This window comes from Diceros bicornis, chromosome 19, assembly GCF_020826845.1.
Source record: "Diceros bicornis minor isolate mBicDic1 chromosome 19, mDicBic1.mat.cur, whole genome shotgun sequence".
Lineage (NCBI taxonomy): Eukaryota > Metazoa > Chordata > Mammalia > Perissodactyla > Rhinocerotidae > Diceros > Diceros bicornis.
The window spans coordinates 16,508,943-16,534,590 of NC_080758.1; the positions used below are offsets into that span (position 1 = coordinate 16,508,943).

General features: G+C 54.4%; 1 protein-coding gene across 1 annotated transcript in view; it reads left to right on the forward strand.

Annotated features, from left to right (window-relative positions):
- The first annotated feature begins 204 nt into the window (after nucleotides 1-204).
- Nucleotides 205-25,648, forward strand: part of ADA (adenosine deaminase) — a 30,441-nt gene continuing 4,997 nt past the window's right edge. Inside the window, exons 1-5 of the mRNA XM_058562637.1 lie at nucleotides 205-352; nucleotides 12,101-12,162; nucleotides 18,194-18,316; nucleotides 22,905-23,048; nucleotides 24,804-24,919. Coding sequence (XP_058418620.1) covers nucleotides 320-352; nucleotides 12,101-12,162; nucleotides 18,194-18,316; nucleotides 22,905-23,048; nucleotides 24,804-24,919 — 478 coding nt within the window. The 5' untranslated portion in view covers nucleotides 205-319. The remainder of the gene's footprint in view (nucleotides 353-12,100; nucleotides 12,163-18,193; nucleotides 18,317-22,904; nucleotides 23,049-24,803; nucleotides 24,920-25,648) is intronic.

The following is a 25,648-nucleotide window of genomic DNA, read 5'->3' on the forward strand; positions in this document are numbered from 1 at the left end:
GGCAGGAGGCAGAGCCCGGCCAGGCGGCTGGAGCCTGAGCCCACAGGTGGCTCCAACCCCGCGTCGCGGGCGGGAGTTTTCGGGCGGGCCACGGCCCCGAGGGGCCTCGGGTTTGTCCCCGCTGCTGGCCAAGAATTCCAGGAAATGCGCAGCAGGGGACGGCGGGGCGGGGGCTTAGGCGAGGGGGCGGGGCCAGGGGCGGGGCCGGGCCGGGTTAAGAGGAGCGTGGCGGGCCACCAGGGAAGTGGACCCGCCACCGACCCGGCAGGGACTCTGACCTTCTGCGGAGGGAGCAGCGGCGGCGCGCACACTTGGCACCATGACCCAGACGCCAGCCTTCGACAAGCCCAAAGTGAGAGCGGGCGGGGCCTCGGGGTCCGGGGATCTGGTTCCTTGTCTGGCTGGAGGGCTTGGGGCGTCTACACCCCGGGAGCGAATGGGGTGGGGGGCCCTGCAGGCGCTTTCTTCCCTCGCTTCAGCCCCTTGACCGCCTCCAGGCTGCTGAACGAGACACAATGAGGCAGGGAGGGTCCTGAATCCAGGGGCGCCCCTGGCTGGCCTCCGAGTTCTGCTTCTGCCCCTGACTTGGCCCCCTCGGTTTCAGTTTCACCATCCATCAAATGGGCTTCCCAGCACCGCCTGCGCTCAGCAGCTGTGTGAGCCTAGGCATGGGGCTTGACTTCTCTGAACCTCAGCTGTACAATGTGGGCCCAGTGTCCACACCTATAGGCACTTCGTGTTGTGGACAAAGCATCCTGAGCGCTGGGTGAAGGGAAGCAGCTTTATTCTCCAACACTATGATTGTCTTGTAAGCACCAAAGAGCCCAGGTTTGCAGATGTGCCCAGGAACCCTGAGCCAGGCCAGAGAGGGGAGGGTGGGGAGCAGGGCCCCTCTCTCCATGCTGGGGGCAGAGGGGCTGGGTGGGCCTTGGGCCCTGGGAGGGTTCACTCGGGGCTAAGCCACAGCTGCTGGCCTGAGGGATAACTTGTCCCTCCTCCCATCAGCTGTGGTGTCTTGGGAATGGTGGGGTTAGGGAGGGTCCGGGCCCACTTGGCAGGCTTGGGAACACTGGGATTCAGTCCAGGGAGGGGAGGGGCCCAGGAATCCACCCAGCAGAGTGAATCAGCTAGTAGGGTTTGAGACAGCTGGGGGGTGAGGGGAAGGAGTGAGCTTGAGTCAGCCTCAGCTTACCTCTCTGAGAAATAGTGTGAGTGATGATGGCAGATTCTACAGATGTGTTGGTGAGAATCCTGTATGCGTCTGTGAGTTGGGGGGGATGAGGGGGGAGGAGGTAAGGCCTGGCTCTCACTGCTGATGCCCCCACCACAGGGTACATGCCCAGCTACTCCCTGCCAGATGTTTCAAGTGCTGGGGAGCACTCCTGCCCCCACCCCCCATGCCTCCTTCACACCTCGTCTGGATGCCCCATGCCCCATCATTAGTGCCTCTTACCTTTGAAGGCTTTTTTTTTTTAATGCTTTTGGATGCCCTCTGCCCTTGGGCTGGGGAACTGTATGCACTAATTTGATCCTTGCAATACTTTTATAACAGCCCCATGAGGGAGGGACTATTATCCCCATTTTTTTGGCCTCACCCAATCTTCTCATCAGACTCAAGCTGGCAGGTCATTTCCGCTCTCTGGGCCTCAGTTCCCACCCCTAGGAAATGGGCCCCATCTGCTTGTGGGAGTGTCCAGAGGTTAATAGCTGATGCTTGAGAGTGAAGGTAGAGGGTCCCCACTATGGATGTGAAGTGTGATAAATTTCATATTATTGTGAGGAGGAAACGTGCTGGAGCCGGCAGGAAGCCAGAAGGAGCGTGAGTCTCAGCCACATTGACCAGAGCCAGCTCCCTGCCCTCCCACGGGTGGAGCGGATAATAATGAGATCACTAGTTTTGATAGCTGGGGCTTACTGACTTATTGCTCTGTGCCAAGCACCATTCTGAACACATTACCTGCATTCATTCATTTAATCCTAGCTATGACTCTGCGAGGTAGCTGGTGTCATCCCATTGTATGGATGAAGAAACAGAGGCACAGAGAGCTTAACTAGACCCAAGATCACACAGCTAGGAAGTGGCCAATCTGGGGTTTGAGCCCAGGGAGGCTCGCTTAAGAAATGCCGTCCCTCTAACCAGCTTTCCTGAACTGCCTCTGCAGAAGCCTTTGGGGCTGCAGAGATGCCAGAGCTCCAGGTGTGGGCCTCTCTGGGACAGGAGCCTTTGCTGGGCTCTTTGGCTTCTCATGCCTATCACCAGGTGAGGCCCAGGACCTGGCCAGCTTTAAGAAGGCCGAGCAGGGCCGTGCTTTCCAAACCTTCATATGTACTCAAATCACCTGACTTCTGTTAATGTTCAGATGCTGGGTTGGGAGGTCTGGGTGGGGCCTGAGATGCTGCACTAGTGACAAGCTCCCAGAGGATGCTGATGCTCCTGGTCCATGGGCCACACTTATAGCAAGGCCCTAGGCAGCTACAATGTCATTGATTGTGTCATTCCAACACATGCTTCCTGAGCACTTGTTGGGCCCTGGAGGAGGTACAAAGGGCGATGGAGGGGTGGCCCTTATCAGTGTGTTTCCGCAGGAGGCAAGGCTAGAAAATCCCGCAGCACTCAGGAGTTCTTTGTCATGGAGGGCAGTGCTGACTGCATGCCTGTTACTCTAATAACAGCAGTGGCTGTCATCTGAGTGTGTGTGGGTACCAGGCACCTTCCATGATTTATCTCAAAATCCTCTGGACAACTCGACAAGGCCGATATCTCCATCCCCATCTACAGATGAGGAAACTGAGGCCTGGAGAGGTGAAGTGACTTGCCCAAGGCTACACAAACGCTGAGAGCCTCAAAGCTATAGACTGGCGAGTGAGCTGGCCCAGGTTGGAACAGCACCGTCTCTAAACTGTCCCTTCCTGATGCAGAGGAGAGTTGGAGCTGAGTCTCCAATGTAGTTTCTTCTGTGTCATATTTGAATATTTCCTCCGGATCAGGCGCTGTTCTGACTGCTTTGCGTCTGTTAACTTATTTAATGCTCACAACTGCCCTTTGAGCTAGGTCCTATGATCTTCATTTACATATGAGGAAACTGAGGTTCAGAGAGGGGAAGGAACTTGCCAAAGTCACACAGCCAGAAAGCAGCAGAGCTAAACTTGAATCCAGATCTACCTAAAACTGAAGCAGATGCTCTTAACTTTGCTGATTTGCCATTCCACTTTGGGGGTGGGTGTGGGGGGAGGAGATAGAATTAGGGTGGCCTCAGGCTTCAGAGGGCCTGCGATTGGATCCCTGCCTAGCTCTTAGCAGCCCCAAGAGTTCAGGTGGACACTTTCCTGAACCCCAGCTTCCTCCTCTGTAAAATAGGCTGATAAAACCAAGGTCGCGGGGTTCTGTCCGATTGATGTGCTGATTGGCTGGCAAGCAGCAGGCACTCAGGTGCATGCATTTCCTCCCCAGGGCTGCAGTGGGCCTCCTGGGGACTCGGGGAATCCTTTCCACCTGCAGTATCTTGCTCGCCTCTTCCTGCCACAAAACCCGCTGTTAGCACTGCTTTTGGCTTTCAGTGCTTCTCCGTTACCAGAGCTACCTGTCAAAATAAAATGCCCGCCTTAACCCTGTACAACTCACCCAGTGGTTGGGAGGGAGGGGAACAGAGTGAGATTGGGTTTCATGGGTGGGGGGAGGGTGGAGAAGAGCAGGGTTTGTGGTCACACAGCGAGGTGGGGGAGGCTGGCCAGCCTCCTGATTCCTCATCCATTCTCAGGGTGGGCTTGGCCCTCGTGGCAAGCGGCCCTGTGAGCTGGGGGAAACTTGTCTACCTGTCCTGTTGTCCTAGCAGGTGCCCCTGGGGCAGATGAGGGTAGGCCTGTGGCCTGGCTTTGGACAGGAGCAAAGAGTAGGCCGGGGGGACCAAAGTAAGGTTTGAATCTGCACTGACCCAGAGTGTTGAGGGCAGGCTCACTCTCACCCCTTAGGGTTCTGAGGCCCCAGAGCAGCAGGGTGGAGAAAGAGACGGCCTCTGGGGTCCTTGTGACCATCGAGGGAGAACAGCGAGAAATTGAAACTAGCTGAGGCCAGGCTGCCTTGGTCTGAGTGCTGATTCTCCACTTACCAGCTGGGGGAGCTGGAGTGAGTTATTTAACTGCTCTGTGCCTCAATTTCCCCAGGTGTAAAATGGGAATTATACTCGTATTCACCCCCCATAAAACACCAAGTGCAGGCCTGGTTGGGGGTGGGGCACGCCAATGCCAGCTGCTATCTATCACCGTCCTCGTCGTGGTTACTCATCATTCCTTTCGATTTGACCAGCACTGACTCAGCACTGATATGCAGGACGAAGGGAGTGGATCGTGGGGATTGTGACCTCTGGCTTTGGAGTCAAACAGCTCACTGACTGTGGCACTCATTAGTCTGAGCCCTAAGGCAAGTTCTTTCATCTCTCTGAGACTCTGTCTTCTCACCTATAAAATGGGATAACTGTGCTGAGTTCCTAGGCTATTGCCCCACAGGATGTCCCCCTGGCTGAAGACACATGTGCCTTCATGAAACCTCTGGGGAAGCTCACAGCAGTCGAGAGCTCAGTCAGGCCCTGAGGCAGCAGGAGGCACTGAGGGACTGCTGGCCCCTTAACTGCTCTGCACCTCAGAGCTGCAGGAGCCCAGGTGGGGATGAGCACAGAGGACTTCCTGGAGGAGGTGTGGCTGAAACAATTTGTCAGCCCTGAGGCTGCTCTGTCTCCCGATCTCACCCCAAAAGTCAGCGGTAAAGCCATGGTGGCATGAGAGGATTGACCCTGGCACTGCCCAGCTCATTGCCTAGAGCAGGGCTAGGAAGGGAGGGGACATCTGGCTAAAAGTGGGCCCTTGTGGCTTATCCAGGTTCTGACTGCAGGCCCAGGTTCTGGGGGCTGACCAAGCAGCCCTGGCTCCTCTCCCCTGTCGGGTTCTCTGCCAGGCCTAGGGGATAGGTCAGCCTCTTTCTCAGAGCAGGGAGAGACGCAGCTCTGCTGACATAGAACAGGGAGAGGAGAAAACCATCACTTGGTCACTCTTCACATACTGAGCACTTTTTGCCGTGCCAGGCACTGTCCTAGATGCTGAGGGCACAGCATGATGAGTCCCCCTTTTCAGGGAACTAATAGTGGGGGAGACAGACATGGTAAGTAAGTGAATTTAAAAAGTCAGTGGGATGAAAACAAAATGATGTTTGAGGGGTCTAGGGACCCTGGGAGAAGCAGTCTGACTTGGACATGCCTTGGAGGAGGCCAGCCCCGCCCTCAGGCAGTTGTGAGCAGGAGTCAGATCTGGGAGTGTCTGGCCTAGGAGTCTGAGACCTTGGTCCTATCCTGGCTCTGCCACCAACCCCTTGGGTGACCTTGGACCAGTGGATGCACCTCCCTGGGCCTCACCTCTCTGGCTGACATCTCCTGAGAGCAAGACTTAGTGTGTTTCCCATGCCCCCATGTGCCTAGCACTTAGTGGGGGCTTAATCAATATCTGCTGGTAGCTGGGGATGCTTCCTGTTCGGATCTGAGAGGATTTCCTGCAGTTTTATCAGGTGCTCACAGTGAGTGAGTGCAGGGAAGGGGGCATGAGGTTTCCCTCCCGAGAGGTCAGGTGATCAGGTGTGGGCCTGGCGCAAGTACTAGGGAGGCAGTGTGACCTGTGGGCAGGACTTGGGCTCAAGAGTTGGAGAGACATGGGTTCTAACCCAGCTCTGCCACTATCAGTCCCTGTAACCCTCGGCAGGTCACTGAATTTCTCTGTGCTTAGCTTGGCCAGTTCATCTCCCCATCAGCAACATGGGGCTAGTGTGTACCTTGCCCAGGGGTTAAGATTAATGAGATAAAGGGTCTGATAATAGGAGGCAGCTGCTATTATTATTGCTGTATTATTTACATCTGAGCCTAGGCCTGCAGAGAAAGTCTAGTAGGAGCTCAAGAGCTGGGTTCAAATCCTGACTCCATCACTGACTGATTCTGTGTCCTTAGATACCTCTTTGAGCCTCAGTTTCCTCCTCTGTAAAATGGGAGTGAAGTCCCTACTTGATTGATTGTAAGAATGAAATAAGATAATACGTGTAGATGGTCTAGCACATAGTAGATGCTCAATAAGTTGAGCAATAGAGGCCACTGCTATTCTTTTCCCTGAGTGGGGCCAGCAGAACAGGGTCCCCACCCCGGTCTCTGAGCTTATACCCCACTGTCATCTGCGGTAGGCTGACAGATTCCTGCATGGGTAGTTTCAGTTTTCTAGAAAGTTCAGTAGGAAGCCTGCCTGAGCTTGGGCTGCCTGTGGAGGTGGCTCCTGCCTCTGCTCCTCCCCTGAAATGCATCTAGGCAGCTTCTGAGGAAGCCCCAAGGAAGGTGGGACCTACTTTCCTTCTGCCCAGGGGCACTCTTGCTCCTACATCCTGCCTGGCTCTCTGAGCCCGTCCTCCCATGCACGGCTGCGCTGCTGAGCTCGTGCTTACTGAGCACCTGTGTGTCTGATGCTGCCGCGTCCCGGGTGCTTCTCATCTCCGTCTGCCTCCCACCTCAGCTGTCTGTCCTCTGTTCTGGCTTCCCTCCAGCCTGCTCTCCATGCAGCAGCCAGAAAAAGCTTTTAAAACGTGACTCCCCTGTTTAAAACTCTTCAGTAGATCCCTTAACTGTGACCTATGAGATCTCCCTGACTCTCTTTGGCCCCATCTCGCACCACCAACCTCATTCTCTGCCCTCAAGCCAATTCCCTCACTGCTCTCTGATCCAGACACTTAGCACATGCTGTTCCCTCTGCCTGGGACCATTCTCCTTCCCTCCCTCCCTCCCTCCCTCCCTCCCTCCCTCGCTAACCCCTCTGTTTGTCTCCTTCTCAAAGTGATATTTTCTGGCCACACTTTCTAAATCGTGCCGCCTTCTGTGGGTGTTTTCTTTTTCTCATGACATTTTCCCATCACGATTTGTAACAATGATCAGAGAGGTGTGTTTGCTCGCTGGCAGGCGGCATAGGCCACGGCCCGCTGCAATAACAAACGTCCCCAGATCTGTGGGGCCTAAAGCAGCAGAGGTACCCGTCGTTCCTGCTCATACTCCATGTCCATCACAGGTCTTCAGGGGGTTTCCCTTCCTCAGTCATTTAGGGACCCAGGCAGATGGGTGCCCGCCCGCCATCCTGAACATTGCCAGTTGCTGTGCCAGAGTGAAGAGAGGGCTCTGGGGGGTCTTGCATTGGCATCTAATGCTTTGGCCAGAAGTAGCCTCACAGGCCCACCCACCCGCAGGGGGCAAAGCAGCAAGGACAACCGTCCTGGTTCACTGCCTGACTTTCCTACTCTGGGGCTCCGCGGCCAGGGCTGGTTCTCACCTTCTAACCCCTCCTAGCTGCTCAGTGACGTCACACAGCTCTGCTCCCAACTGCAATCTTCCCTGTCGATGTTTAAACATGCTCAAGTCATTCCCACCTTAAAAAGACACAATTCTCTTGACCCACAGACACCTCCAACTCCCACCCAGGCCATTTCTTCCCCTCCAGGGGCAAAATTCTTGAAAGAATAATCGAAACTCTCTCCATTTCTTACCCTACTCCAGTATGGGTTCTCACCCCTCTGGTGAGAACCCCCCTCTGGCCCCTGGAACGGTTCCTCTAGGGCAGTGGTTCTCAACCTTGGCTTCATGTTTTTGTTTTTGAAGTGGATTAAAAAAAATGAAAGTAAAACCAGCCTATGCCTGGGCCCACCTCGGAGGAGTGGGATTTAATTGGCCTGGGGTGGGCCCGGGCATCAGCAACTTTCCGAAGCTTCCCGGGAGCTCCTATCAGGCAGCCAGGTTGAAAACCACTCCTCCGGTGTCCCACTGTCCGGTGGTCTTAGCCCCAGGGACGTGTTTCTGGTCTCCTACTTCTTCACCTCTGGCAGGAAATGACTGTATTAGTTTCCTGTAGCTGCTGTAACAGATTACCACACACTGGGTGGCTTAAAACAGCAAACTTATTTTCTCACAGTTCTGGCAGCCAGAAGTCCAGAATCAGTGTGTCAGCAGGGTCACACTCCTGAGGGCGTTAGGGGAGAATCCACTCGTTGCCTTTTCCAGCTTCTGATGACCCCAGGTGTTCCTTGGCTTGTGGCCACATCACTCCACTCTGCCTCCATGGTCACATTGCTGCTTCCTCTTGTGTGTGTGTGTGTGTGTAATCACATCTTTTGTCACTTAAGGTAATACAGGTTCTGGGGATTAGGACATAGACATCTTTTGGGGGGCTCCCATTCAGCCCTCTACACCGACCGGTGGGCTGCTGCTCCTCATTGAAACCCGATGGCCCCTTGCCTTCTGCAAACCCTACACTCCTGGTGTCCCTCCCACCTCTCTGGCGGCTCTTCTCAGGGCTCCCCTCCTCTGTAACGCCACTGGGTGCTGGCTCTTGTCAAAGCTTCGTCCCAGACCCTTTCCTCGACGCTCTCTCCTGGGTGAGCTCACTCAAGACCACACCCTCCATTATCCATGTTCCTATTATGTCTGCAGCCTCGGTCTCCCTGAGAGCTCCAGACCCTCTCATCTGTTGGCCCCTTGACGTTTGGAGGTCTCAAAGGCATCCCAGGTTAACGTAACTAAGATCAAACTGATCATGCCTCTCCCCATGCCCTCACCTCTCGTGACCCCCTTTGCACTTGGTCTTCTTCCTGGGTTCTCTGTCTCAGAGTATGGGAGTCACTACCCGCTCAGGTCCAGCCTGAAGCATCATCTTGGACACCTCTGTCCACCTGCGTTTCCATATTTGCCTCGCACCCTGGTCCAAGGCACCATCATCACTCATAGGCTTGCCTGCGGGAGGCTCACTGGTCTTGCTGCAAGTCATCCTTTTCAGCTTCAAACCTTGTTGTGGTTTCTCTGCATGCTCAGGATAAAACCTAACTCTTCCTCGAGGCCCTGCCCGGATGGCCCTGCAGCCTCTCCAGCCCCATGACCCTTCCATTCTTTGAACTCATATTTCAGTTCCTCTCGCCCAGCACATTCTCTCCCACCACACAACCTTTGCACACGCTGCTCCCTCTGCCTGGAATGTTCTTCCCGCGTCCTCCTCGCCTCTGCCTCTGCCTCCTTGGCTCCTCATCCTTCAGCTCTTAGCTCAAGCTCTACTTTCTCCAGGAAGTAACTGTTGGCCTGTGAGCTGGGTTAAGTTCTTTGGTTTGTTATCTCTTCCACAGGACTGTGTGTGCTTCCTGAGGGGTTGTCTTAGCTCGTGATTGTATGTTTATCAATGTGACACTGAACATCCCTCTCCCTTGCTGGGCTGTAGACGTCACGGGAGCAGGATCCTTTAGCTTACCTCTACATTCCTAGCACCCAGCAGGGCCTCAACAGTTTGATGAATGAAGGATTCTTGGTTGATGCTTCTGTAGCACTTGCCACATGCTAAGGCTGGTCTAGGCACATGACAGTCATGCACCGCATAATGACATTTCTGTCAAGGATGGACTATATACACGACAGTGGTCCCATAAGATTAGTACCATAGAGCCTAGGTGTGCAATAGGCTACCCCATCTAGGTTTGTGTAAATACACTCTACGATGTTGGCACAACGACAAAATCACCTAGCGACATATTTCTCAGAACGTAGCCTTGCTGACACCTTGATTTTGGACTTCTGGCTGCCAGAACTGTGAGATGTTTCTGTTTTAAGCTACCCAGTGTGATAATTTGTTACAGCAGCTACAGGAAACTAATACATTTGGTTCCTGCCAGAGGTGAAGAAGTAGGAGAGACAGTCCTGGCCCTATGGCCTAGTGGTTAAGTTTGGCACACTCTGCTTCAGCGGCCTGGGTTTGGATCCCAGGTGCAGACCTATACTACTTGGTGGCCATGCTGTGGCAGCGACCCATATACAAAATAGAGGAGGATTGGCACAGATGTTAGCTCAGGGCAAATCTTCATCAGCAAAAAAAAAAAAAGGAGAGCAGAAACACGTCCCTGGGGCTAAGACCACTGGGCACTGGGACCCCAAAGGAGTGGTTATCAACCCAGCTGCCCTAGGACGCTTTGGAAAGTTACCCATGCTTGGGCCTACCCCACGTCAGTAAAGCACAATCGTTGGAGGTGGGCCTGGGCGCACGTGTTTTGTTTTAAATAATCCACTTCTTAACAAAAAGAAAAGACACACACATAGACACAGAACATGAAGCCAAGGTTGAGATCCAGAGGAACGATTCCAGAGCCCAAGGGGGCAGAATCCACAGTGGGTAGGGCAAGAAATAGGTGGACCTAAGTAAATAGAGAAAGTTTAGACTATTCTTCCAAGAATTTTACTCCTGAAGAGGAAGAAGGGGCCTGGGAGGGGGCTGGAGGGTTCTGTGGGTCAAGAGAATTGTCTTTTTAAGGTGGGAATGACTTGACGTATCCCGTCGTTAAGCCACCGTGACTGCACATGCGTTAACTCGGTTCAGCCCCAAGGAGCCCTAGGAGGAAGGCACGGTGTCCTCCCCTTGGACAGATGAGGACACCAAAGCACTGAAAGTGAAGTAACGTTCTCCACGTCACCCAGGGAGCGAGTGGAGGAGCCGGATTCCAGCTCTAACCACAATGCTACCCTGCCTCTCTGGCCAGATCCTCCCCACAGCCATGCAAAGGTTAAGGATACAAAAATGAAGGCTCAGATACGTGAGGTCACCCCTCCAAGGTCGCGCAGCTGGTTGGCGGTTCCCTGGACTGGAAGCTTCACTGTTCCCAATGCTGAGCATTTTTTGAGAACGCAGTCAACACTTGGCTGGGTGGGCACTGAACTCATTTTGTCAGGGAATCCAATGACTAACTTGATTCCAAGTCTGGGTGTGCGTGCCACTCCGTCCTTTGCCAGCTGGATGACTTCCAGAGGGATCTGATGACTCAGATGTCCTGCTGAGTGGAGGGCTTGGTGGCTCTGTCCCTGTGGCGTCCCGTGGACCCGGGCTGGGTTTCCTCTGCAGGAGGCAGGTCATGTAGGTGCTCCCAGGGTGCCCTTGGGCCACCAGCTCCGTGGCCACTCCTTTCCTCCCCAGCCACGGCAGCCACTTTCTTGTCCAGGTCCCCAAGTTCCAGAGAAGGCCCCACCCTGATGGAGATGTCAGTTGCGAGTTTTCTGGATCTCCCCCTGGCCGGGGAACATTTCCTCCGTGACCTGGAACAGGCAGATGGCAGTCATTTTCCCACTGCCTCCCATTGTCTGCTTGCTTCTCTTAACAGCTCATGGAAAACACCTGGCTGTTTCCTGTGGGCCACACATATCCACCTACATTGTGTTTTTAAAGCCTTGCAATTGTTCTTGGATGGGGAGGCGATCTTTGCTGTTGTTTTTCCGTTGAGGAAATAGGCTCAGAGAGATCAAGTGTCATGTCTAAGATCACACAGCCAGAGAAGGGGCAGAGCTGGGAGCTAAGCCTGACAGGTTGTCTCTAAAGCCCCTGTCCTAAGACTCTTGGCTTTGTGTGCCGAGTAGTGGTCGTGGGGCTGAGCACGTGGGAAATGATCACCAAGATGGCCAAGGATCTAGTGCCCTTTCTAGAGCACTGGAAAGATCTGGGTAGCCTAATACTGATTCCTGATAAGCATGCTTAAGTAACACCTGCTTTTGAAAATGGAGCCTGACTTTTAAAATGCATTGTGGGTAATGACTAGTCCAGGAAGTCTGGTCAACCCTTTTTATTCAAGTTAGATTTTGTTTAGCGAGTTGGCTGAGAGCAGGATTGGCCTGCGTGGTGGCTGGGGCTCAGTAGGCCCTACGGGACCAGGCCCGGCCTCCTGTTTAAGACTGCCAGCTGCGGAATTGGGCTGGGGTTAGAATTCCTGTTCTGTCACTTACCAGCTGTGGTGGAGAACGGAGGCACTGGGTTGGGTTCCTGCTTCCATTACTTGCTTGCTGTGTCTAAACCTCACTGGTCTCAGCTGTGAAAGATAGAGATGACAATTAAAGCCACCCCACAGACAAGGATTACACACGATGGTGTGTGAAGAGTTTAGTGGTGTATGTGAGGTGACCTGTAAGTGGTGACTGGTGGTTGTGACGGTTCGTGTTAACACTAACCCTCTGCAAGTTTCTTCAGGCATTCATGGCGGTGGGGGCTCTTCCCTCTCACTTTTCCCTCTGTCTCCTTGCAGGTGGAGCTGCATGTCCACCTAGATGGAGCCATCAAGCCCGAAACCATCTTATACTATGGCAGGTGAGTCCGTGGATAAGAGGCCTTTCTCCCCAGGACTTGGGCGGGGTCCACAGTCTGACCAAGAAGCCTCTGGAGAATGCCAGGGTCGCTGTTCCTTCTGTGTCCCTGTGGAATCAAGCCAGCCCCTGGCCAGAAGGGGAGTCAGTGGGGACAAGGAGGCCTCTGAGCTGGAGACCCACAGCCCCAGTCTTCTGCCTTCTGTGCCTTGGACTCTTGGCCTCCTGCTGCCAAGTGAGCCAGGAGGAGCTTGCCCCACCTTGTGCGTACACATACACACATGTGGAGGCGGTTCCCAGGGCTGAATTTGTCACTGTTTTTTGACTTGGCCCAGAGCCTGCGGCAGGTGACGCACCCACATGGATGCGGGTACCATTTGCTGACCGTCTAGTGCTGGGCTGGGCCTTCTCCTTGAGTCAGCAACTTTAATCCCTCCACACCTGGTGGAGGCGGGTGTTGCGTCTCCATCTCACTGAGGAGAGAGCAGGCTCAGGAGTGAAGGCAGTTGCCCAAGGCCACAGGACAAGGAAATATTTAGTCGAGTGACTGACATCGTCTGACCCCCAAAGCTTTCCCTGCATCGTCACGGTGATAACCTGCTGGGAGGCGTGGAGAAGAGGCTCCCCTCTCTGGGCCCAAACCCCTCATCTTCCAAATGAGAATGCATCTCTTGCCTTGGCTCTCGTGGATGCTGGTGGGCCCAAGGGTCCCCAGCGCCCTCCGGTGAAGGAGGTCCGCCCCTCCCTCCCCTGCCTCAGGGGCTCATGATGGCCCCTGTCTTGCGTCCAGCACTTAAGAGCAGAGACTTGGGGACCAGGTGCGTCTGGATTCGAATCTGGACATTCTGTTTCCTCGCTGTGACCTTCACCTCTGTAGGTTGAGAGTAAGAATAGGGCCTTCCTCAGAGCTGCCCTGGGAGAGGGGGGCCCTCCTGTCACCCCACCCTTCCCTCGGTAGACTGGCCTTCACATAGTCGCCCAACATTCATCTTGTTTGGAGCTGGGGGGACTCCACGTCTTCCTCATTGCCTTGAGCAGTTCAGCTCTGGACCCAGATTTGAACGCTCTGCTCCGTAAACCAGAATCGCCTCCGTGATCCAGACACCTGCTCCTCAGAAGGGAACTGGTGACCCTTGGGAGTTTGCCCCCAACTCCCAGGAACATCTCTTCCGACTCCCTGACAGAGTTCTGCCAAGAATACTTTTCTCCATCTCGTCGTACTTCCAGTGACCTTTTCTTGCTCTAGGAAGCTTCAATTGATTTAATATTTGTTTAACTATATAAGAATATTAGCATTTACTGCGTGCCAAGCATTGCTTTAAGTGCTGTACCCGGGTTAACTTAACTGAATCCTCATGCCAACTTTTGAGGTAGGTACTGTAATTGTCCCCATTTTATAGACAAGGAAACTGAGTCATGATAGGCGAAGTTACTTGTCCTCTAAGCACAGGTGTGACCCCGAGTCCATACCCCTGACCCTTACCCTTACCAGCTAGAGGTTTAGGTGAAGTAATGTAGGAAAAACAGCCGAGGGCCGAGCCCGCTATGATCTACAAATGTCACTTAATGATGATGATATTATTAATTATGACCTATGGCTCTGGCTAACTGGGATGAAGCCACTTGGTTTATCTCTGCCTGTCCTTTGTCCATGTGAAGCCGCCAGCCATTGCTGCAGGCCCCTAACGAGGCCATTAGGGCAGGTTACTGGGCGCCAAGATGGGATCTAATTGCTGTGCTTGTTAGGGGTCAGAGAGCACTCATGAGCGGAGCAAGAAGGCGAGAATGTCGGGGCGGAGCGGAGGGAAGAGGGAAAGGAGATGCCAGTGTGGGGCGGCCGGTCAGATTTCCTATTTTCCATGTCACCTTGGTGTCTCCAGAGCAGTCCAGGCCCTGGAGAAGGAAGGTGGGCGCCAGCTGGAGTTGGATCTCGAGGTCAGCAGGCAGGGGACCTGGGAGGTGGTCAGACTCAGATATGGACACCCGCAAACATGCTGGAGGACGCCCAGGTGGGGGCGGGGGCTGGGAGGGGAAGGAGGGGTGTAGCTGCCCTCTGACTCCTCCACCCCCAGCCAAATCCAGTGGCCCCTTTTCTGCCTCTGACATGGGCCTCAGGTGACTGTTTTCACTCCTTTCTTCCTTCAGCTCCTGTGATTCCACCCTCCCCGGGGCCTTCTCCTGCCTCTTTCTCAGTCTCCTTCACGACCCTGTCAGCTCCTTCTCCAAAGCACGTTCTGAATCTGGTCACTCTGTCTTCTCTGTCACCACCCTGGGCTGAGCCACCAGCGTCCCTCATCTGAACTATTACAGTGGCCTCCTGACTGGTCTCCAGGTGTCCACTCTGGTCTCCCCCCTCTGTCATCCCCACAATACTGTAGTCAGAACAGTTGTCTTAAAACACAATCTGATCAGCTCACTCCACTGTTCAAAACCCCCTCACACTCCCGTCTTGCTCAGAGTCAAAGCCCAAGTCTGCACATGGCCCTTAAGGTCCTACAAAACCCACGTTACCTCTGACCTCTTCTACTACTCCTTGCTCAGTCCACACCAGCTGTTTCTCATACATGCCAGACCTAGTAAACAGGTTGGGTAACTTTCCCAAGGTCACACAGCCTTTATAACAGAGCTGGGATTCAAACCCAGGCTTTACGAGTCTGCTGTCTTTCCCAGGACACATAAGTAGCATCATTTCTTCCTCTCTGTACCCTGCAAAGGAAATACTGAGTTTTACTGACAGGGACGTGGAGGTCCTCAGAGGGGAGAGCTCCTGCCTGGGGTGATATGGCACAGACAGGAGGGAGATGGACTTGGAACTCCAAAGCCTGGGCTTATCCTGCCCACTGGGCTCCTTGTAGGAGCATCACCCATGTGATACTGTGGTACCAGAACTGACTTCCCCATCAAGGCGGGGAGGGGGCAGGGCAGCACCCCAGGGCGTGGCTATGCTGAGCGGGGGAGTAGGGACCATCCAAGAGCTGAGGGTGGCCCCAGAGGAGCCTCAGCTGTGAGAGGCTGTGGTGGCAGCAGGGCTCAGGGCCCTGGAACAAGTCCTTCCTGCCTCAACTTTGGGCCCCGGGTAGGAGCCTTACAGCGCAGCCTGAGCCGCTTCCGGAGGCCAAGTCCCGTGTCACACTGGAGAGAGTCTGTGCTATTTGTCCTTAGTGGGACCACTGCGGTAACTCTCTGTCTTCTGCTCTGGTTTCCCTCCGATCTGTCCCTCACACGGCAGCCAGGAGGAGCTCTTAAAGTAAACTTTTCCATGCTGCTCCACTGCTTAAAATCCTTGAGCGGCTTCCAGGTGCTCTCAGGAGAAAGTCCCAGCTCCTGTGAGGCCCAGTGTCTGGCCCCGCCTGCCCTTTGGCCCATCATCCACCACTGACCCTGCCCTGCCCTGCCCTCCGATTCCCTCAGGAATCCCTGCCTGGAGCCCTTAGCACAGGCTCTTGCCCTGCCAGGAACCTTCCTCCCGGTCCCTTCTTCTCCTTTCCCTTCTAGCTCTTCTGCTTAAACGTTGCCTCCTCCAAGAGGCCTTCCCAGGCCACTCTGTGTGGTGAAAAGATCTTTCTTGGTGGTTTGTTGAGAGAGGTTGGAGAGGAAGAGACTAATGGGAGAAATATTTAGAAAGGAAAATAATTAGGATTTGGGGTCTGGCTGTTGGTGGGCAAGGGAAATGGAGTCTGAGGGAGGCCCTGTCTCTGGTCTGGGCAGCTGGGTGGATGGAGGAAATGTGGAGCCTGGGAGTGGGAGGGATGTGGGGGGAGGGGAAAGGTGACACGAGCTGCCTGCCCTTCTGAGGTGGTCAGACGCCCAGGTCTGTCTGAGTCGCTGCCATCCATCCACTGCCCAGCATATCATAGGCCCTCTCACAGTGGTGTGTAGAGGCAGACAGTTGGAAGCTGTGGACCTCTGGATCCTCGGTTGAAATCCATGACGGGAGATGAGCTCATCTGGGCAGGAAGAGTAAAAGGAAGAGTCTGGGAGACAATGGTCAGAGGAGGAGCCCCACCAGGAGCAGTGGGGTCATGAGAACTGGAGGAAGACCATCGGGAGAATCACGTATAGCCAGTCCAGTGGGCCCAAGGCAGATGTGGCCACGTGGTTGACAATATGGGAGCCAGAGCCTTCATGTCACCTCCTCTGCCTTCCACCCACTGGCTGCCAGAAAGATGTTCAAACTATGGTGTTTAACAACTGGGACAGGCTCTGCAGCGGCCACGGTTACTGGGGACAGCCGCATGAGGGCATCTTTGGGGCAGGGTGGCCAGCAGTGGGCACTGAGCATCTGACCTCTGGGTGCCAGGACCGTACCAGGGCCACCATCTCCCCCACGATGGGGATGGCAGGGATGGGGGACCAGAGAGGAACCATGGTGGGCTGACTGGTAGGCACCAGGGTGACCCCTCGGTGGTGCCTACTGGGCATCATAGGGCCTGGAGCCACCAGAGGGGAAGGGGGCAGACTTTAGGGGCTTAGGGAACAGGTATTCATGCAGGGAAACATCCTCACGTTTTAATAACAGAAGCTATGAAAGGACTCAAACACTATTCAGTCAAACTTCCATTTCTTTGGCGATTTCCTCCTTTCCGTCTTTGGATCTTCTGGATAACTGGATGCTTGAACCTTCTGATTTAATCCTCTGACTTTAACCATCTTCTATTTTTTTATCTTGTCTTTTGTTCTACTTGCTGGAGGATCTTCTCACCTTTATTGTCCATTCCTTTTATTAGATCCTGATGGTTGCTGCCGTGTTCTTTTAAATTTCCAAGAGTTCTTTCTTACCTTCTGAATGTCCCCTTTTTTTTTTTTTTTTTTTTTTGTGAGGAGATCAGCCCTGAGCTAACATCCGCCAATCCTCCTCTTTTTTTGCTGAGGAAGACGGCCCTGGGCTAACATCTGTGCCTATCTTCCTCCACTTTATATGGGACGCCGCCACAGCATGGCTTACCAAGCAGTGCGTCGGTGCGCGCCCGGGATCCGAACCAGCGAACCCCGGGCCGCCGCAGCGGAGCGCGCGCACTTAACCGCTTGCGCCACCGGGCCGGCCCCTGAATGTCCCCTTTTTAAAAAGGGGTGGTGGTGTTTTAAGGATGTACCATCTTCTCGTCCTCTTGAGGGTGTTTGTTTTAGGGTCTTCTGTTCTCTCATCATTCATTTCCCCAGAGTCCCTTTCGTCTCTTGTCCCTCATGGTAGAAGCACTTCTTCAGCGTCGGGCGTTCTTTACCTGTGCCTTTATCTTAAAAGTGGGGAAACTGAGGCCCAGGGTGACCCGTGAATCAGGGAAAAGCCCGGAGGAGCAGCAGAGGCTGGAGCATGCAGGAGGGGGAGCCAGCCCAGCCCCGCGCCTGCTGCCCCGGCCGGGGGCGGGAGGCAGAGATGCTGATGGCAGGAAGGAGGCTCGAGGTCAGAGGACTGTTCTGGGAAAGCCCTTCCCGAGTGATGGCCGAGGTCCAGCTCCATGTGGGAGGCTGTGGGCAGGAAGGGGAGAGAGCCCTGAGGTGATGGCCAAGCCACCCAGCTCTCTCCCGGCACGCTGGGCTAGGCGGGGCTCTCTGATGTGCGGGCCAGAGGGAGGGCAGAGGAGGGCGGTCTGGCGCCAGCGCGTGTCCCGGGCACGGCGTGCTGCAGTTATACCCCTGATAACCCCTGACCTGGCATAGGACCAGCCGGCTCTCCCCACTCCTGGGGCTGAGGAGGAAGTGGTGCACTTTTCCTGGCACCTCCCCTGTCCCCAGGCACCAGGGGTGTGTGTGTGTGTGTGTGTGTGTGTGTGTGTTCACACGCACAAATGAACTTTAATCCCTGTGTGTCCCCCCTGAGATTTGCTGGCTGGTGGTAGTCTTGGGGACAGGAGGTGCTGGAAGGATTCTGGTCCTGGTTCTATATGCCCTGGGCCTCAGTTTTCCCATCTGCCCACTGGGAGGGGCTGGGTGGAGAGATCCCTGTCTCCTGCCTTGCTCTTCCGAGGAGGCTGGGCTCGTGGGTCTGTTGGGTCCTTCCCAGGGGCAGCCCACCACCCTCATTGTTTTGTCTCCAGGAAGAGGGGCGTCCCCCTCCCTGCTGACACAGCTGAGGAGCTGCGGAACATCATCGGCATGGACGAGCCGCTCAGCCTCCCAGAATTCCTGGCCAAGTTCAACTACTACATGCCAGCTATCGCGTGAGTCGCCCACCCCCAGGCCCTGGGCAGCGCTAGTCCCTCTGCCTGTGGGAGGCTGCCAGCCCCAGGCCTGCACCTCAGCCCGTGGGTGGGAGCAGGTGCTCTGAAACCCCAGCTCTGCTTCTCACCAATATACTATTGTGTATATTTGAGCGAATCTCTCTATGCCTTTGGACATCGGTTTTCCTTTCTGGAAAGTAGGTGTGATGGACTGAAATTCCTTCAACTTCTACAGAGAAGTGACAGAATGTGGAGCTGAGAACACAGATCCTAGTATCAGACTCAGCTATCAGAAATAGCTGTGTGGTTGGGCACATTTCCCTTCTCTGGGCCTCAGTTCTCTCATCTCGACAATGGGCTTGTGGTCCTACCTTCCTCCGAGGGCTGGGGTTTGGAACAGACACTGTTCTCAGCAAGCCCCTCTTACTGTGACGACAGTTGCGTCCTTTGTTGACAGCCTGGCACTACTGCTTTCATATTACCCCTCATTCCTTCCATTTTTTAATCACAGAATATCTCTTATGTATAGGAGAATATAATAGACTTAGAGCTCACAGAATTATACTTCTCGTAGTTGTCAGCAGGCTTGCCAAGTGGACACACTCCTCATTTGCAGAGGAGGAAATCAAGGCTCACAGAAGTGAAGGAGCTTGCCTGGGACCACACAGCTGGCAAGGAGTGGAGCCCAGATTCTTGCCCCAGTGCCACCTCGAGCTTCCTGGCACGAGGCAGTTTCCCAAGGCAGGCGAGCATCGGGCCTTGGCAGTCAGTGCTGCAGGAGCTCAGGAGGGGAAAGAGGTCGAGGGGCTGGGAGCAGTCAGGGAAGGCTGCCTGGAGGAGGAAGTGTGGACTGGGCCTTGGGATGGAGAGGGTGTGATATTGTCCGGAGGGTTAGGCCTGAGGAAAGGTTTGGAGGATGGGCCAAGCATGGGTGGTTGGAGGACCAGTGAGGGTGTGTGGGCAGATGGAGGCTGTTGGCTAGATAAGTGGCAGGACAGGTATGAGGAGTCCTGGGGAAGGATGATGTGCGCCAAGGCTGCTGGCTTCTTGCTGGAAGCTTTGGGGCTCAGCCAGGAGGGCACTGCCTGCCCCCATCCTTGGCCCTGGTAAGCAGACACACTGGCACAGGCGTGCTGCCTCCCTGCCGCCTCTCCCCCGACACCCCCACCAGAACGTACATCCAGGCCGGTCCTGTACAGCAGAGGCTCCTCTCCCACGCCACCCCCGAGGTAGCTCCTGTCTCTCTGGACACAAGACAGGAGAGGCCCAGCTTCCTGAAGGCCCGCACTGGCCAGGCCCTTAGACATCATTTCCTTCAGAGCTGCCTGGCCTTGGGGCCACAGCCTGCGAGACTCTGGCCTCCCCACCCCCTTGCCACCATCCACAGGTGTCAGATGAGAGCCCTCATCTCCTGCCACTCACCCCTTTGCTCTCCCCTCTCTCCTCTCATCAGCCTCCTGTGGCCCCTCGGACACTGAGCACACCCCTGACCTCAGGTCCTCTGTGCTTGCTGTGCCCCCTGCCTGGAATGCTGTTCCGGTAGATGTCCCATGGCTTGCTTCCTCTCCTCGTTCACATCTCTGCTCAAATGCCTTCCCTGACTGTACTACTGAAAATCACACTCCCTTCCCACTCACTCTTCTGGACCCCCTCCCCTGCTTTATTGGTATCCACAGAACATTTCACCACCTGACCTACTGTATATTTTATATTTTACTTATTTACTTGCCTGTCTCTCTTGCTAGACTGTAGGCTCCTGAGAGCAGGGATTTTTGTCACCTTGTTTGGGACAGTGCCAGCCACAGTGTGGAATGACTGAGCCTCACAGCTAAGGGGAAGGTCAGGCCACAGGTGTCTGGGAAGGAGAGTGGGCACCAGCTGCCCTGCAGTGGGGCTGAGGCCCAGAGTCCAGGCCCTGACCCCGCCCCCAGGACTTTCCCCGCTGGAGAGGCTGCAGCTGCCTCATCCTCATCGGCACGGGTGCTTCTAATGACCTTCCTCCTGGGAGGCTGGTTCCCCAGCACGGGGCACTTTCTTCCCACTCTGTGCTCTCGGAGCACTTGCACGCCCTCCCTCACACCGCTGTGTCCTAGTAACCATTCCGTTCTCCTCTTCGTTTTGGAAACTTCCAGCGAGGCAGGGCCCACTGTCATTTGATCAACACTCATGGTAGCCCTTGCAGGTTAATCTGTGTCTTGCCTCTGGAGCCAACACGCAGGAGTAGCAACTAAAATACTTTGAGCATTTGTCTGCTGTGCTCCAAGCACTGGCCTGGGTGAGTTTTAAGTGGTTTAACTCATTTGTCCTCACAATAATCCTTTGATGTAGGTGTCAGAGAGGGTGACTAACGGACCAGGAGTCACACAGCAAATAAATGTGGGAACCACATTTAGGGAAACCACTTAGTGGGAAACCACTCAGGCTTTATTAAAAGTCTGAGTCCCAGGTCTCCCTCAACTCAGAGTTCCCTCTGGGTTGTCCATCTGTGTGCTTTTCTCTCTCTTTTTCAGTTTTATTGGGGTATAATTGACAAATAGAAACTGTATATATCTAAGGTGTACAACTTGATGCTTTGATATACATATACACTGAAATGATCACAATCAAGCTGGTTAATATCCGTCACGTCACGTGGTTACCTTGTGTGTGTGGTGAGAACGCTTAAGATCTACCCTCTTAGCAAGTTCAAGTATACACTACAGTATTGTTAACTAGAGTCAGCATGCAGTAGATCTCATGAACTTACTCATCTTGTGTAACTGAAAGTTCATACACTTTGACAAGCCTCTCCCTGTTTCCCTCTCCCTGCAGCCCCTGGCAACCACCACTCTATTCTCCGCTTTTATGAGTTTGACTATTTTAGATTCCATTTATAAGTGAGATCAGACAGTATTTGTCTTTCTGTGTCTGGTTTATTTCACTTAGCATAATGTCCTCCAGGTCCAGCTATGTTGGTGCAAACGGCAGGAAGGGCTGAACAGTGTTCCCACGTGTGTGTGTGTATCATATTTTCTTTATCCATTCATTTGTTAACGGATACTTAGGTTGTTTCTACATCTCAGCCACTGTGAATAATACTGCAGTGAACATGAGAGTGCAGATAACTTCAAGATCCTGATGTCATTTCTTTTGGATATATACCCAAAAGTGGGATTGCTAGAGTGTATGGTAGTTCTTTTTTAAATTTTTTGAGGAACCTCCAGACTGTTTTCCATAGTGGCTACACCAGTTCACTTTCCTACCAACAGTACACAAGGGGTCCCCTTTCTCCACATCCTCACCAACACTTGTTATCTCTTGTCTTTTTGATAATAGCCATTCTGACAGGTGTGAGGTGATATCTCATTGTGGTTGATTTGCATTTCCCTGATGATTGAGCACGGTCTCATATTCCTGTTGGTCACTGGGTGTCTTCTCTTAAGAAATGTCTATTCTCAGGGCCTTTGCCCATTTCTTAATCAGATTATTTAGTTTTTTGCCATTGAGTTCCTTATATATTTTGGATATTAACCCGTTATCAGATAGATGGTTTACAAATATTTTCCCCTAAAGGTTGCCTTTTCACTCTGTCGATTGTTTCCTTTGCTGTGCAGAAGCTTTTTAGTTTCATGCAATCCCACTTGCCTATTTTTGTTTTTGTTGCTACTGTGTGTCCTTTTCTCTTATTTCTATTCCCTCCTGGCCTACATCCATCACTCAACAAATATTTGGCGACCACATCCTGGGTTCTGTCCTGGGCTCAGGGGTCATAGCCACCACAAGACGGATGGGGGGTCCTTGCCTCACATAGGCTACATTCTAGTAGGGGAGATGCAAAATCAGCCAATAAAGAAACCCATGTGATATGTAACGTCACTGGTGATGAGGGCCACTAAGAAAACGAAAGCCCTGGGGGAAAGGGTAGAGAATGGTGGAGGGGCCGCTTTAAGATAAGGTGGTCCGGGAAGGCCTCTCTGAGGAGGTGATGCTGGAGCTGGGATCTAAACGGAGGGAGGCGAAGAAGACAGGACAATTTGGGGGAAAAACATGCAGGCCAGGGGAGCTGCAAACACAGAGGCCCTGACATGGGGACAAGCCTGACTTTCCTGGGACAGAAAGGCGGCTCTGGTGGCCTCATGGAATGAGTGAGCTGGAAGGTGCTAGGGAGGTGGGCAGGGCTGGATTGTCTAGGCCTGTGGGCTGGGCAACGGAGTTGGGGTTCCACTCTAGGTGGTGGGGAGCCATTAGGGTTCAGAGTGGAGGCGCAATATGCTTAGATTTTTAAGAGTTTGCTCTGGCTGCTGGGCGGAGAGCAGGGTTAGAGGCAATTGTGGAGATGGGGGGCCAGTTAGAGAGAAGGTGGTTGGAACCAGTGTGGAAGGGTGAGAACTGGCATATGGTTTGGAAGCAGAGCTGCCAGGACTTGCTGTGCTTCTAGGATCTTCTCCAGAGGCTGCCCAGAGCTTGGGGCTGGGGATGAAGGATTGGGGGCCAGAAGTGGCTTTAATCTGCCAAGGGTTGGGGACAGCCTTGTTGCTCCTACAGCTCCCAAGGAGAGACTATAGACTCTTGGGGAAGGTTGTCCCCAGCTCTTCTCTTCCCTTCCCAGGGGCTCCCGGGAGGCCATCAAGAGGATTGCCTACGAGTTTGTTGAGATGAAGGCCAAGGAGGGCGTGGTGTATGTGGAGGTGCGCTACAGTCCGCATCTGCTGGCCAACTCGAAAGTGGAGCCGATCTTCTGGAACCAGGCTGAGTGAGTGACCCCCTGGAGGAGTTGTGCTGAGGCTGTAGAGAGTGGTCCATCCTGAGACCTGAGGGACAGACTGTCAGGAGGCCCTGACACAAGACTTTGATTTTGCCCCCTACATGGTCCATGCCCTCAGAAAGATGGGCTTAACTCAGTCATGAGAGATGTGGTTCCCGCCCCCCACCTGGGCTTATGTTCTACCTTGGGCAAGAGCATTTGGCTGCGTCTTGCCAGCCCTAGTTCTAGACACAGGCCTGCAGTCTGGCAACATTAATCTGCTTATCCACTGACTTCCAGGGGTCCTGCTCTGACCCTGCAGCTGAAGGGGGTCTGGCCCATTCCTGCCCCCTGCCTGGACCCCAGGGATCTCTAACTGGTATTCCCCAACCACCCTGCCCCACTTCTAGCCATGGCTCTCATACATGTGGACAAGCGAGAATCAGACCAGGCCCCAGCTTAGCAGTGCTCTCCATCTGGGGGGACGGCTGGGTCTAACACCCTCACCCACCCACACACACACACTGGGACATCCTTTCCAGGTCTGCAAGTGCCCAGGCAGTTCCAAGGAAGCTGGAAGGGGGTGTGCTAGGGCTTGGGGCCATCTTCCTCAGTCTTTCCTCCGAGACAGTGGGTTACTAGGGGAGGGGGCTTCTCCTGGAAGACTCCTCTTCCTCCTCTCCCCACCCTCTCCCCAGGCAAGTAAGTCAGAAATAGAGTTCTCGCTCAGGTAACAATTCTGGGTGGATGGCAACTCTCCACTCCTTCTTGGACTCAGGCTAAATCTACAATATGTGGGTCTCAAGGTCGCCCTGGGGGTCATTTTTATTCCAGCCATTCAGAAGAGGAAGAGAGGATTAAGGAGTGTTTGGGGTTTTGAGGCACCAGGCTCAGAAGGGGTACACATCACTTGAGCCCACATTCAGTCACCACAGCTGGGTCTTGTGGCCACACGAATTTGTGGGGGAGACCGGGCAATGTAGTCCAGCAGCTGCCTGGGAAGGAGAGGAGAGGAGGGGTGTGGGTGAGCTTCTGGCAGTCTCTGCTGGAGTGGGAGTGCATCCCCTCGAGGAAGCCCCTTTGCTCCCCTTCTCACAAGACTTGTCATCGGCTTCTGTGCATCCGAGAGTCATGTGACCTGGTCTCACCTTACCAGCCCTCCCCCCTTCCCTCCCCTCCCCTTCTTCTCTTCCCTCCCCCCTTCCCTCCCCCCTTCCCTTCCCTCCCTCCCCCTCCCCTTCCCTTCCTTCCCTCTCCCTCCCCTTCCCTTCCTCCCTTCTCTCCTTCCCTTCCCTCCCCCTTCCCATCTTCCCTTCCCTGCCCCCTTCCCTCCTTCCCTTCCCTCCTTCCCTCCCCCTTCCCTCCTTCTCTCCCCCTTCCCTCCTTCCCTCCCCCTTCCCTCCTTCCCTCCCCTTCCCGCCCCTTCCCTCCTCTCCTTCTCTTCCCTCCCTCTCCCTCCCCTTCCCTTCCCCCTTACCTTCCCTCCCCCTTCCCTCTTTCCCTCCCCTCCCCCTCCTCTCCTCCCTCTCCCCTCCCCCTCCTCTCCTCCCTCTCCCCTCCTTCCCTTCCCTCCTTCCCTCCCCTTCCCTCCTCCTTCCCTCCCCTCCTTGTTCCCTCCCTCCTTCCCCCCTTCCCTTCACTCCTTCCCTTTCTTCCCCTCCCTCCTTCCCTTCCTCCCCCTCCCCCATCCTCTGTGTTAGTCCCAGGGCTGTCCTTTAGACCTTCCTTTGTCTCAGGCCCATCCCTACTCCTCTCCCCACACAGAGGGGACCTCACCCCGGATGAGGTGGTGGCCCTAGTGAGCCAGGGCCTACAGGAGGGAGAGAGAGACTTTGGGGTGAAGGTGCGGTCCATCCTGTGCTGCATGCGCGACCAGCCCAGTGAGTATGACCTTGGCCCTGCCCTGCCCATCTGACAATGACCCCAACCTCCTGGCCTGGCACTGGGGCTGGACCTGGTTCTCCCCCGTGCCCCCACCACCCCATGGTATCCCTGGAGCCCATCAGCAGGCCTTGGGGCTTCCTGAAGCCATCACAGCCTCCCTGGGCAGGCTCAGAACTTCCTGGCAACAGAGACTTCTCTCCCTAGGGAGACAGGGGCCTGACAGTCACGTGACCTGCAGGAGGCTCAAAACCAGAGGAGCCTGAAAAGTAGGAAAAAATCTAAGCCCATGGTCCTCCCTTGAGACCCTGTGGGCCAGGCCTCATCCTAGGTCTGATTTCTGGGATTTCTGAGGGGTCTCCCTTGTGACAGACACTGATCAGATCTCTAGGGCTTGAGCTTCCAAGGGGCAGAGCCTCACTGTGTGACCTTGGGCAAGTCACAGCACCTCTCTGGACCTCAGACACGCATTGTCACGAAGGTGACTGTGCTTACCTCATTCTCCGCTCTGAGGAGTAGTGAGACCCAAAGGAAAGGGCGAATGCCCCCTTTAGGGCCTGCTTGTGCCAGGTGACTTGCCTGTATTTTCTCAGTCCTGGCAGCAGCCCATGCGGTAGGACCACCATTGTTTATCCCCAGTTGACAGATGAGGAAACTGAGGCAGAGAGGCGTGAAGCCTCTTGTTCCTCAATCAGGAAGGCACGAAGTCCAGATTTGAACCCAGGGCC